Source organism: Numida meleagris, chromosome 1 (genome assembly GCF_002078875.1).
Source record: "Numida meleagris isolate 19003 breed g44 Domestic line chromosome 1, NumMel1.0, whole genome shotgun sequence".
NCBI lineage: Eukaryota > Metazoa > Chordata > Aves > Galliformes > Numididae > Numida > Numida meleagris.
In genome coordinates, this window is record NC_034409.1 from 192,068,729 (window position 1) to 192,081,899 (window position 13,171).

Sequence of the window (13,171 nt, forward strand, 5' to 3'; positions counted from 1 at the left end):
CACAGCTTCAGTAACTTGTAACACACTAGCTCAATTTGGAGTTGCCTATACCTCATGTTTCCACTACACGCAAGGCTATTCTTGCACCACTTTGGACATGTCAGCAATGACAAGAGCAGGGAAAAGCACAAGGATGAGTAGTGATAAAGGGAGCAAGTGGGCAGGCACGTGGAAAGGCAGCTTTGGGACCAACGACAATTGTGCCAAAGATGTTCAAATCAAAGAAAGGGTCCCACTCTGAATTCAGGTGGAGAAGACTGCATGAGCGCGATGCAACGGCACACAGTTTTAACCAGATGGTCAATTTGGGCCTCAAAGATCGAAGATAAAACAAAAAAGGATTCTCAATCTTAAAAGCTCACGTTTGTTTCGGACGTTTCACGTTTCGCTCGTTTAATCCTGAAAGGAGTGACAACATCAGCTGCTTTACTTTAACCTGTCCCTATAAATTACCAGCGCGCTCCCAAAGCAAAAGTGAGTTGCTGAATAAAGAATGCTTCTGCTTAAATCTGGTCCTAGAAAGACTGGCATGGAAGTCATAAGGGAGCAGGCTACTAAGAGTGAGTGAGGGAACTCCCCGCTTCCATCAAAGCCACCTCATGTTCACATCAGATCTTATTCTTAGCAGTGAAACCTTCTGCTGAGCACTGGACGCTACCCGTCACTGAGCAGTTCTAAGGGCAAAGGAATGCTGAGCTTCTGAAGTACTTAAGGTAACTCAGCTTCAGTCTGTTTACACTGTGGTTTTGCTCACAGGCAGTGAGCAAGCAAACTCAAAAGTAAGGGCAGGTCAAGGCTCAGCTCTGCTCATCTACACTGGACAACAGGGAATGGCCTCGAGTGGCAGCAAGGGAGTTGGATGTCAGAGGAATTTTCTTCTCAGAAAGAGTGGGTGAGCACTGGCACAGGCTGCCCAAGGAGGTGGTGGGGTCACCAGCCCTGGAAGCGTTCAGTAACCGTGGAGATGTGGCACTGAGGGACATGGTCAGTGGGCATGGCAGGGTGGGTTGGGGCTGGTGATCTTAGAGGTCTTTCTAACCTTAATGATGCTATTACCAAGTATGCCCACTTGTAAGAAACTCGAGTGACAAACCAAGGCTTGCTCTCAAGTATCAGAATACAGATCAGCACGAGACTAAAACAAAGAATCTCTAATTTCCTTGTAAGCTGCCCACACAAACGGGTGAAATGAAATCACAACTGAATGGAGTAGTGAAGTGTGGGTCAACAATTGGTACTGCTTCACACTGCAGGCTCCATGTGAAGGCTCCTAGAGCACTAAGCCTCATTAAACCCTCCCAAAAGAGCCATTAAAGGGAAATAACGAAGCCAAGGTTACGTGTTTTGCTCACAGTAACTCTGATGGGGAATAGTAACCCCAAGTCAGTCTTGTAAATGAAAACTGATAGGAAGTCTACTTACTCCAATTTATACCCGCGAAACCAACACCTCAGCACCAATGGCAGACAATTCTGCACTCTTCTAAGACCTTCCAACACTCCACAAGCTACAAAAGAATCAGTCAGTTTGAACATTTGCATGAAGAAATATCATTACAGTGGGTATTAAGCTTGTAAGTACACCATTAACCATTTGGAAGCCACTGGTTTGGAGTCAGTCTTCACGTCAATGAGACTTTTGCTAACCTGGTATTTAACCTAGAAGCATCGTAGGTAAGAAGCATGCAGCTATGCTTCTCATTTCAGTTTCTAGGAGGTACAATCTAACTACAGTAAATTGCATTTTTCAAGTTACAGGGAACGTAGGCAGGGTTCTAAATTGTCGGCTCCGATTTAGAAGTCTTCCTATTTAAAAAGAAATCCAATACATACATTTCCAGTCAACGTGGAAAACTAATGGTGGCTGGTTGCCATCGTTTCCACTCCAGTTGAAACACTAAGATGAAAACAGCCAAATAGACATAGCCATGTAAAACCAAGGCAGATTTCAATTTTCAGTTGAAGCTGGATTCTTGTCTAAAACCATTTGTGTTCTGGGGTCAGTACGTGATGGGGAGACAAGAGCTTCAGTGAACACCTTTGCAAACTGCACCTGTCCAGCAGACTGCAACCGTTTCTGCTTGAAGCAGATCCTACGCCATCCCTGCAGGAATGCAGTCCAAAAGCTGAGAAGTGTCCCAGGAGACCACCAGCCAATGTTGGAAGTACCCGTTAATCCACATTTCGTACCTCCAGAGTAAGTTCAAACCACTCCGTACCTCAGCGGTGCTAACACTCCCCTCTAAATGAGCTTCATCTCTCCTTGGGGTAGCAGGAAGGTCTACATTACTTCCCAGGGTTCATTTCAGCCTTATTTCCTATGACTCAACGCATGGTGAGGAACACTAGGATTCTGTCTTGCTGTAAGCACGTTCAGTAACTTCCAGGAATAGATCGTAGAGAGAAGCTTCCTGCAAGGAATTTTCTTTTCCATATTTACAGTTCAAGAAGAGATGCCCATAGATCAGAATATTTTTTTTTATTTCAGCATTAGAGATTGGTTTTAATTAAAAGCTGATTAGTCTGGTTTGTGTTTTTTTTTTTTTTATATTCTAGTTTTTATTTTTATTTTTTTTAAACAATTCATGTATGAACTGTCCTGGTTATTCTGCCCTACCCACTACGAAGTTCCTTTTCCAGTTGATCTCAGTCCAACACTTAAGAGTCATCAAGATCTCACTTAATTTCATATCCCCGTGTGCGTTACTGAGCTAATCCTTCGTTGTTCTACACTGCAGCTTCAGCTTTTGATGACCTTGCAGTAAATCACACCAGGACTCCCGTTTCAGTCAGATGTTAGCTGTTAGGAAAGTTGAAAGAATCTTTATATTCCATAGACTTCTTTCAGACCTCAAGTATCTCTCATGAGTTCAAGTCCAAATACATTTTCAGTCGTGCTCTGTGATTTATGAACTCCTCCGTACCCGGAAAAACCACATACGTACCAATATATTGGTGGCCAATTTTTATTGTCCAGAACCGTCTGTCTTTAATATAAACTATTTTTAAAATTAAAGAAATTGCTTCATTTTTAACTGCTTTCACCTGCTTCTACTTTCGTATTATACCAGATGTTTTAGATCTTTTAGTCTTTCTTCTGTTCAGTCTTTCTGCCATGTGCCAAATTATATTCAAAGTCTCGAAGTTTAATCTCGACTTCAGAAAGCTCTTTGGGGAAGAAGTGAGTAAAATGAAGGTTTTACACATCACATCTAACTGTTTTCCCCAGGCTGAAACGTGGCACAATTATCTTGTTTGGAACTGTGTTAAATAACATTAGTTTTCAAAACGATGCAACGAAGCTTGAAGACCAATCATATGGGTAGCTTTGCTGACATCAACAACAGCAAACCTGGATACAAGGCAAACCTGGATGAATCAGGGTGGACAGCAGGAAAAATTTCTTCTCCAGAAGAGCAATCAGGTGCCAGCACAGGCTGCCCAGGGAGGTGGTGGGCTCAGCATCCCTCGAGGTGTCCCACAACCACTGAGAGGTGGCACTGAGGGGCACGGTCAGCAGGCATGGTGGGATGGGTTGGGCTTCGGGATCTTAGAGGTCTCTTCCAACTTTTAGGACTCTATGATTCCACACTGCTGATCAATTTTTTGCAACAACAAAAAAACCATTGTGTCCAACTAGCTACAAAAATACTAATTACATTGCATAGCTAACGTTCATCTCCCCATTAGCTAACAGAAGATCAGCAATTCAGCCTAACTAGGTGAAGCCAATACCACTGTATTTTCACATCGTCATACCTGCTGCACCTTTGCACAAGGGCATCCACTGTAGCAGGACACAAAGCTGCTGTGGCTTTTCTTCCTTCACTTATTTCTGAGGCTGGTAAGCAGAATGGCTGCAGTGAGATGACTGTGCAGCCTACTGACGTGGCAGAACACAGCTGAAATCTAATTATTCACTGTTAAGGAGATAAAGAACTGATGGGATTTCTGTGACTGTAACAGTCACTACTGATGCAATAGCACAGAAGTCATCCATCAGATCGAGAGAACAACTGTGGTTCACACAGCTCTACCAAAAGAGCAGGGCAGTTTAGAAACGAATGAACTTCAAGCTTAAGACCATGGACAGGATACCCTATACAAGGACAGAACTCAATCCAAATCCAGTTAAGATAAAGAGCTCAAAAACAAAGATCTTGTGTGATATGGTTCAAGTATGAGGATTGTACAAGAGGAAGGTTTAAGTGTTTACTGAAGTTTAGGTTTCGACTTCACCCCCTTTTTGGGGGGCAAGCAGGGGAGGAAGGAGCAGTTTTCAACCTCACCACATACTATTTGCTCATTGTAAAGGAATGTTGCATCAAGAGGAGAAAGCGCCAGGGCTTTTCTCAACCAGAATAAAGCAAACCTTGAAAGCCTTTAAGTGAGAAGAGTGAGCAGGGCAACCATTGTCCAGCTGTCTCGCTCAGAACCACTATTCACCAGCACACTTCAGATCAAGTATTAGGAGAGCTTTTAGAACCATAGAATGGCTTGGGTTGGAAGGGACCTCAAAGTTCCAACTCCCCTGCCATGGGCACAGGGTTGCCCACCACCTAATCAGGCAATAGATAAAGTTTCCCATGGCCTCAAACCTCCCAGAACACCCAGCACTTACAACTTCTTACTACCCTAGCAGATGATCACCATGCACGAAGCTTTGGTCGCACAGCTTCACAACCCTCTTCCTTTCCAGACAAGCTACGCTGAGGTCTGATCACCTTCAGAGCAGAGACTGGAACAAATCTTCAACCATGTGCCCAGATGACTCCTGGTGGTAAGAACACAACTAAAATGCTGGAGCACAAACCTGCCTTTGTCACTCAGCTCCTCAGAGACGCAGCACAGAGCACTGGGGGTCCCCTTCATATCAAGCTGCCAGTCAATAGCAGAGGTGGCAGACTCTCCCTGGAACGACCAACAGCCTGCAAGGAACAGTGAACGAGCCTGCCAGCAAACAGCAGGATCAGAGAAGTTTTAAAGGAAGAAGTAAGATCTCCACCTGGTGAGTCAAACTGAAAATCAAATGAAACGGCAGTCAAAGAAATTACAAGTACACACTTTGCTTTGTTAGGGATGAGTTAAAGACTTGAATCTGAATCGTAAGTGAATTCAGTTTTGATTACTCTATGTTTTTTAGTCCCTACTTGAGAGAAAGCAAATACTTGAAACAAACCCGATGACAAAAATACAGACTGCCAAGGGAGAAAAGCACTTCCTCATTCACACTTGACACAACACAAAGATGATTAGCTTACTGGGGAAGAAAAATACATTACATATTGGCAGTTCGACGGCACGAAACGTATTTGCAAAACGCCTATCTGAATAGCTCAGCAGTGAGATAATCAAAAGCAGGAGCGCTGCCATCTTTCTATGAAGCAGTGTAACTGTCGTGACCTCGCTCTCGGAGAACGTGCAATCACTTCAATATGTTGAGGCTGTACGTAGGAAAGGAAACCCAAAGACCCAAGTTATGAAGGTCTTGATAAGGCAGTCGCAAATTTATAAAGTAGTAGTAAAAAAAAAAAAAATAAAGATACCGTTCTACTAGCTCAGCAAATAAGACTTTCACACACCTAAAAAGCACAGCCAGCAATGCGTGGAACGAGCAACAGCGACGGGTTTTCATTGACGGTGCATATCCCTGACACGTTGCAGCTTGGACCCAAGGCTTGCTGCACTCACTGTGATGGATATCGCCCTGCAAGGACCGTCTGTAAGGACAGAGCAGGCAGCCCTGCTATCAGAGCTCTAAATCTCCCTGCCACGGAGGGATCGTTTTTAACTGGAGGACACTTGAAGCAGGTCAAGTCCCCGCTCCTTGAAAAATGAAGTAATGTTTTGAAAAATAATCTCATCAGGAGCGTGGGGTTCTAATGGGAGTAAGCAAAGACTAGTACGTCTTCACAGAAACATGTCTCAGCTGTGGATGTCTGGGGGCGGTGGGCTCATCTATTGCAATAAGCAAACTCTGCTTTCTCAGCCTGGCCAGCAGCATGTACAAGCTGTGAGTTCCCAAAGCTGGTGTTAATGTCATCTATGTTCATTAAAGAGCACCTGATGTAATTTATAATCTATGCACTGTAGTAGATGATGGCCCAGTGAAGGCAAAAGCACTGTTCTGGTGATCAGGAATAAAACAGCCCTGGATTCTAGCTAAATATCCTCAAGAATGTGGAACGCAGAAATACAGTTCAAGATAAGTTCACGGCAAAAAGCATTCTTTGAGCAACACAGTTGAACACTTAACACACACTCCATCTACCACAAAGAATCAATCCTGCTTTGACAGCTATTAGATTTCTCAACAAACCGTCTCCCTCCATCTGATTCCAGTTTGCCAAGACTTCTCCCCTAGAGCTGCCATTTTATCAACCCCGCTGCAGCACCAAGAGTGACTGAAGATTCCTCCGTCGTGCTGGATGAAGATAGGATCAGTGTGAAGTTATTCTTCACCCACTTGCCCGCGTCACAGCTCTTCAGATGGCTGTGTTGCAAGTGGCTTATCTGCAGCTCGACACAAAGCAGTAACCATCCCCTCTCCTTTTCAGCTTTCACCTTCTCGGAAACAAGGGCGAGATCACAGCAGTGTGGAGCACTCTTAGGTTGAGCTCATTCAACGAGTGCTTTCCCAACACTCCAAGCATTACCCACACGCCTGCCCTGCAAGACTTTGCTCCTCTTGTTGGCAAATCCAGCTTTCCAGGCTGAAGTGAAAGCCACCCCAGCTCACTGAGGAAGGTAACGTGCAAGCGTTGCTGTCGCAGAGTTGGTTTTGATACCAGCTCTGCTTTCCTCGGGTCCAACAAGCAGAACTTCTTGCATCAGAACTTGCAGGCTGTAACTGAGCCTGCTTGACCTAGTCCTGTGCGAACCGCACACAGTACACTGGAAGCTTGCTTAATTAGCGCAAACGAGCGTGTCTTAAATGTAATCCCAGCCCACTGAACGAACTACTTAAACACATGCACATTAAAAGCACACCTGGCCCGACTAACTTTTCCACTTCTCTCAAGTTTGGCCTCTTAACCCAATTAAAATTAATTAAAAGTGCTTTGGCCAAGCACTTGCATCCACCAGCGCTGGCTGTCAAGAAGACATCTCAAGATAAACTCACAGCTTTGAGTCCTGGAGGGACACAGAAGCGTGCTGGAGATCTGCGAGCCACCTACACTTCACGTTGAATTCAGTCTGCCGTTGCTACAAGCTGGGCTCATCCCACTGAAAGGTGACCTGGTTCCAATTATTCGCACCCCGGCTGCTTAGCAAAGGGACGGCGCAATGAAATGAAACCAGGCTCTAAGCTCTTGGCACCCACAGAGCTACAGCTGATTTTAAATCTGTAGTATTGCATAAGAGGCTGGATGGACTCAGATTTTGTTTCCAGATCGAGTTTGATGCCGGCACTTCTCCACAACCCTGAGAACAGCTACACCTAGAACACCCATCACAATAAAAACTAATTACAGTCTTCTGGCACGCTTGAAATTCATAATGATGAAGATGATCTCCAGAACAAAAAAGATTCTTTCATGGAATAACCTCATCTCACAGAAGTAATTCCTAGGCAGTTGCTTCAGGATCAGACCTAGCTGCTCTTCCTGCAAACACATGCAGAACTTGGATCCTATGTTCGATGAGAACCCACTGCAACAACGGACTGATAGATGTTCCCTATGTTTAAAGGCAACAGAAGGTGTTCAGGAAGGACACGATTTAATATAATTCCAACAAGGCAGGTCGGCAGGTAGTTTAATTTCTAACTTACTATTTCCACCAGTACACCAGCGGAGCTTATGAACGGGAAGGAGGCCGAATTTTACACGGTCTGATAGTGATAGGACAAGAGGGAATGGTTTTAAACTAAAAGAGGGGAGATTTAAGTTAGATGTTAGGAAGAAATTACTTCCTCTGAAGGTGATGAGGCCCTGGCACTGCTGCCCAGAATGGCTGTGGGTTGTCCCATTTCACGTTGGAGCCATTTCATCAAAAATGGAAAATGCCAATAGCTTGCACAGGTTTGTTTCAAAACTAACAAGTACTTCTACTGCTCAGTAATGACACAGAAATTAAAGCAGCTGTTTGTTAAAAAAAAAAAACATTCCTCAATGTTTAGTTCTTCTGAATCTTGATTACAGACACAAGACAGTACTGACACAACGTGGTCTTGTTTGAGCCATACCCAAGTAAATGGCAACACAGAACGGAATCACAGAATGGTTTGAGCTGGAAAGGACCTTAAAGCCCATCCAGTTCCAACCCTTTGCCGTGGGCTGGTTGCCTCCCATCAGAACAGCACGCCCAGGGCCCCATCCAACCTGGCCTTGAGCACCTCCAGGGATGTGGCATCCACAGCTCTCTGGTATTCTATACTTCAAACTCGAACAAAAGTCATGTGAAGCTTCAGCTACGAAATGCAGAGAACAAGTAGAGCCTTGAGTCAACACGGAAGCCAAAAGGCTCCCAAACAGATGGCGTAAGTACACTCTCCTGTACTCAAACAAGAAGACTGATATCATTTGAAAAGATTCAGATAGAGATTCAGATAGCTTCCAGTAAGCAAAAAGCAGCATTCACCCTGCAAGATGTTTAGCTTATACCAGCATGTAAAGACGAGACCTGAGACTATCTAAAAATATAATGGCAGCACCACCAACACAGGCAATTACTCAAAGCACACCTTAATCCAGACACAGCATTTCTTGTTTTGCTGTAAACTGGAAGCTATGCCTTATGTAAAACTCTGGGAGAGGGCTAACAGAAGCATTAAATGCAGGGCTCGACAGACAGCATCAGAACATGCCATCAAGTAGCTCACTTTCAGCATTCTTACCGTGTTGATCAGAACAAGATGAAGCGCTGTGTTTCTATTCCACAAGAACGGTGCCAAGGACTTCAGGTAGCTTATTTAGCAAGGGTGTGTGTTTGTCACTGGAGGGAGGAATGCATTGCTGTGCTAAGTAGCTTAAATTTGGGACTTCTGTTACTCAGAGCTTTTGGAAGGGGTACTGCTTCCTCTTACGTATTTGATGCACTCTGGGGATGTTGAAAGGGACCACTGAGGAAAACATGTTAATGAGGTATTTACTCAAAGCTATATTCTTGCCTCACGTTGGCTCAGGAAGCCATAAAGGCAGATTTATTGGAGAACAGATACAGCCTTTTAGTAGTGCCAAAATGCATTAAAGGGATACAGAGGGAACAGGTATCAAGTAGATTATAAATGCGACCACCTCTACCATTGCAAAGCATCTAGAATAATACCTGCCCGTGGCACAGAGCATCTTGTTCCACCTTCAGTCTGGATGCAAGAGAGCTGCTAACCACAGCCTCCCATTCTGTGCATGCTTCAGTGCTGGTGATCAGTAGCATAGAACACCCCGAGCTAGAAGGGACCTGTAAGGATCACTGAGTCCAACTCCTACCTGCAGCACACAAAACTGAATACTTCCACAAGATTTAAGTGACCTCCGTTCATCCAATGAAACAAATCCTAAACTGAAGCGTCTCCCTAACATAGCTGACATTCTGAAAAAGACTCGAAATACTTAACCAGCTCGTTACAAGGACTTGAAAAAGCTGACAAACTGAAAGATGAGTGAGGTAACAGCTTTATATCATATAGTATTAAAAACAAACGTGTACTTATGAAAGCGGGAGTGAAAACAGCTCTTCTCCTCAATGCTCAATATTTTAGAAGCTTTCAATATGAATCTCAGGGCAAAGTACAAAAAAAAGTGTGCTATAATGAAGATCAAAAGTACCCAGAGAACCTCACTGTAATCACTCGGCAGTTTATACTGGAGCTGGAAAAGCTGTTCAAGGGCAGGTTACTGAAATAAAGCAGCTTAATAACACATGTTAATTGCTGTGCTCCGTTCAGTTAGGAGCAGGTGAGAAACATGAGCTATCAGACTAGAAGGAGAAGCCCAAGTTAAGACTTTTGAGGTTTTCCATAGCGACTCAAGTCACCTGAGAGCTGGTGGGACTGGCTCTCCAATAGCTGGGAAGAGAAGAGCTCAGGCAGGAGCTAATCCTGAAACAACCTTGCAGAACACAGGTAAACAGCCCAACAGGGATTAATACACTTAGCTGAACTCTCTCCTTTTCAGAAACCTATTGTGAAATACAGCGCTGAGTCCCGAGGGTTTGGAAGGCTGGAGCCTGAAGGCCTACCCCTTCCACTTTGTCTCAGACAACAGGAAATTGGTTTAATCTTCATACACCCACACACAGGCAGCTCTACTCCTCAAATCTGTTTTCCAGACAGAAATGTTTCAGCTTGCTGCTCTTCTAAATGGGATGTATGGGGGGGGGGAGGGAGGGTTACCTATGCTTAGACAGCTACACTTAATAGAACATTAATGTGTTTGTGTAAGTTATCCAGGAAATGTTTGGGCAAGTTATTAAGCTGGTATCAAAAAATCATTTGCTGGACAACTACTGCAGCCCATATTTTATCTTGTCAGAACACTAAGACCTCAGTGACAGCTTAATTCTTAAGGCAAATTACCTCTGCTGTCCTGCCAGAAGTCACTGAGCTTCAAAAAGAAACTGGATGCTTCAGGAATCCCAACCCTCTCAACTATGCCCAACGTGGAAAGAGCCTTCCATCCTGATTGAACTAGGAGGAAATGCTGCTAAAATACTGAAATAATTTTGTGCATCCAAAGAGAAGGCTTTGCGTTTTGAAGCAGGCAACAGAGACAGCTGTTTTCCACAAATGAGTTTTCCCCCAGCCATTCCCTTTGCTCCTTTTTCAGATGTTACAAGTGGGGGGGAAAAAAAAAAACCCACAAGGAAGTTACTGGTGCTGGGAACCTGACTTCGCAGCCGCCTGCAGACACAAGAGGATCAGAGGGGAGCAGCTGGCCTCCCACAGCTGGTCAGCGTTGCATTCCTTGGAGCTGCAGGCTACAAAGCAAAGCTTACACAGTCGTTGTCACTGCTGTCATAGCGAGGCACACAGGTGTGAAGAGGGTAGGAAAGCAGGCAGAGGGCCAAAAGGCAGGAAAAAGCACTGGGAGAGGATTTAAGGACAGCAAGATAGCTTCCCAGTTGCATAACAATAGGCGCACACTGAAAGACAATGGCTACAGACCAGGTGAAAACCTCTTCACTGAGCATCAAGTTGATTTGTTAGTAGGTAACCATCCACAATACTCTTCTCCGAGCTGTTTAAAGGCCTCTGTGTTAAAGGAAGCTCTTTATTTTGTTACATATCAAGCACTACAGCAGCACTGGCAGCAGCCCCTCGCTAAAGGCTACTTCTGCTATCCCTGTTTTATCCCCACAGCCAGTAGAAACAACACAAAAAGGTGAGTTTTCCCATCAGAAGCCACACTACAAGACACACTATTTAGGATTTCCTGTCGTTCTTAAGATGCCTAATCAACAGGCATGTGCCTGCCAACAGACACCGAATGACAAAGCTGGACTAATGCTGTCAGATCACAGAATGTGGACATCAGAAACTCCAAAGCTACTGCCCCAAGGCTACTGAAGACAGTAACAAATAATTGCAAAATCAGTAACCCAGCTGAGCACCCAGGACTGCCCAAGTTCAGGTGCTTTTTGCTGCTGCTTTGTTGCTCTGAAGGAAGTAGAAGTGCATGTGTGGCATACTTACTCTCGCTCTTTCTCTGTCAGTTTGTCGTTGATGTTATCTTTGATTGTAGACCTGGAGCCCTTGTGAATGATGGGATACCTGAGTGGCACTTGTAAGAAGTAGGATATCATCGAAACCAAATGAGCGGTGTAGCCCAGGGCAACAGCAATGCTTCCGTCATCTTTTGCTGTGAATAACAACAAGAACATCAAATAATCAGTTGAGACTCAGTGCAGCCTCAGCACAAATTCATCCCCATCGCTCAGGGAACAATATAATTCATGAAGTTATCAGAAGTTATAGCTTAAGGACAGATGCAAGCGAAGCCAACAGACCGCTTTACAGTTCTTTGCAGTTCACCATTTGCTCCTTTTATTAAATGCCTCTTTTGTTACACGGCTGATGGTGTGCCCTCCCTCCAGTTTCACCCCTTGGAAGCTAAAAGCTTCCCTTCTCAAAGTCGGACTGGGTCAGGAAGGGTAAAGAAGAGATGGGAAAAGTAAAAAAAAAAAGAATCCCAAGACGTGATTAAAGCCTTATACTTTCTGCACTTCTTGAGATGGAGCTGACACGCGTTGCCAGGGTCAGAGAAATGCTGCATTCCTCCATCACTTTACTCACTAGTGGGACACTGACCCCCAGGGGCTGAGCTCTGCTGCCTGCCAATAACTGGAAAAACTTTGGTTAACCCATTGTTTTGAAGCATCCTTTTCAATGTGACGTTTCAGGTTGTAACCATAAAGCTTCACCTGCTGGGAGCACACACGGATCTCGGCAGTTCAAATTACATCCTTCTCTAGAATCCCTACATTAGCCATACAGGGGCTTTTCCTTTCTGTTTTGCTTTTTTTTTTTTTTTTTAATTTCTTTTCTTTCTTAGCAAGGGAACACACCGATGTAAACGACATAACAACCATCCCCAGTGAGGCACATGGGAGTCCTGGGCAATCAGATAAGCTAAGTCCTTCTATGAAAGCTTTTCATGATGCTCAGCTCCTCTGACATCACACTGACCTCTATAATAAAAGAGGATATATGGATATTACACAGTTAGGCAGCTGCTTTTCAAGTTTAACTCATTTCATTGAACTGAATGCTTAGTGCTTCTTCCCAGTAGCACAGTATTTCTAGAGGCTTCGATATAAGGAGTTAACCACTCTTTTATAAGGATAAGGTTCATATCGGAGCACTGAGAAAGGGCCAAAAGATGCACAGCACTGCTTACTCATGAATTACAGAACCGAGCTGGTTATACGTAGCACAACCAGGAAAACAAACGAGCGTGTTCAAGATTATGCTCCTGTTACTCAGGCGTTTAATACACCCGTCAGCAGCACAAATTAATTCCTAGCGGGGGGCTTTAAAGACTTTGGTAATCGATGGAGGTTTTTGCCCCACGAACCACATATGCCTGGCAGAGCGAACAAGGACTGGGAGGAAGGAATTCTCAAGGGAGTTTTCAGGACGTTCCAAATCGCATCCAACACCTGTAGGTGAATGCAGGCAGCTCCCTGTACCACCGGGACACGGGCAGGCATATGGGTTTGCTTCTGCAAAA

The 13,171-nt window shown here is 44.4% G+C and overlaps 1 protein-coding gene across 4 annotated transcripts in view; it reads right to left on the reverse strand.

Moving 5' to 3' along the window:
• Positions 1-13,171, reverse strand: part of UVRAG (UV radiation resistance associated) — an 83,770-nt gene that overhangs the window by 32,101 nt on the left and 38,498 nt on the right. For all 4 annotated transcript variants that reach the window (XM_021383529.1, XM_021383534.1, XM_021383543.1 and 1 more), the window contains one exon: positions 11,635-11,800. In XM_021383529.1, the coding sequence (XP_021239204.1) occupies positions 11,635-11,800 (166 nt within the window). The remainder of the gene's footprint in view (positions 1-11,634; positions 11,801-13,171) is intronic.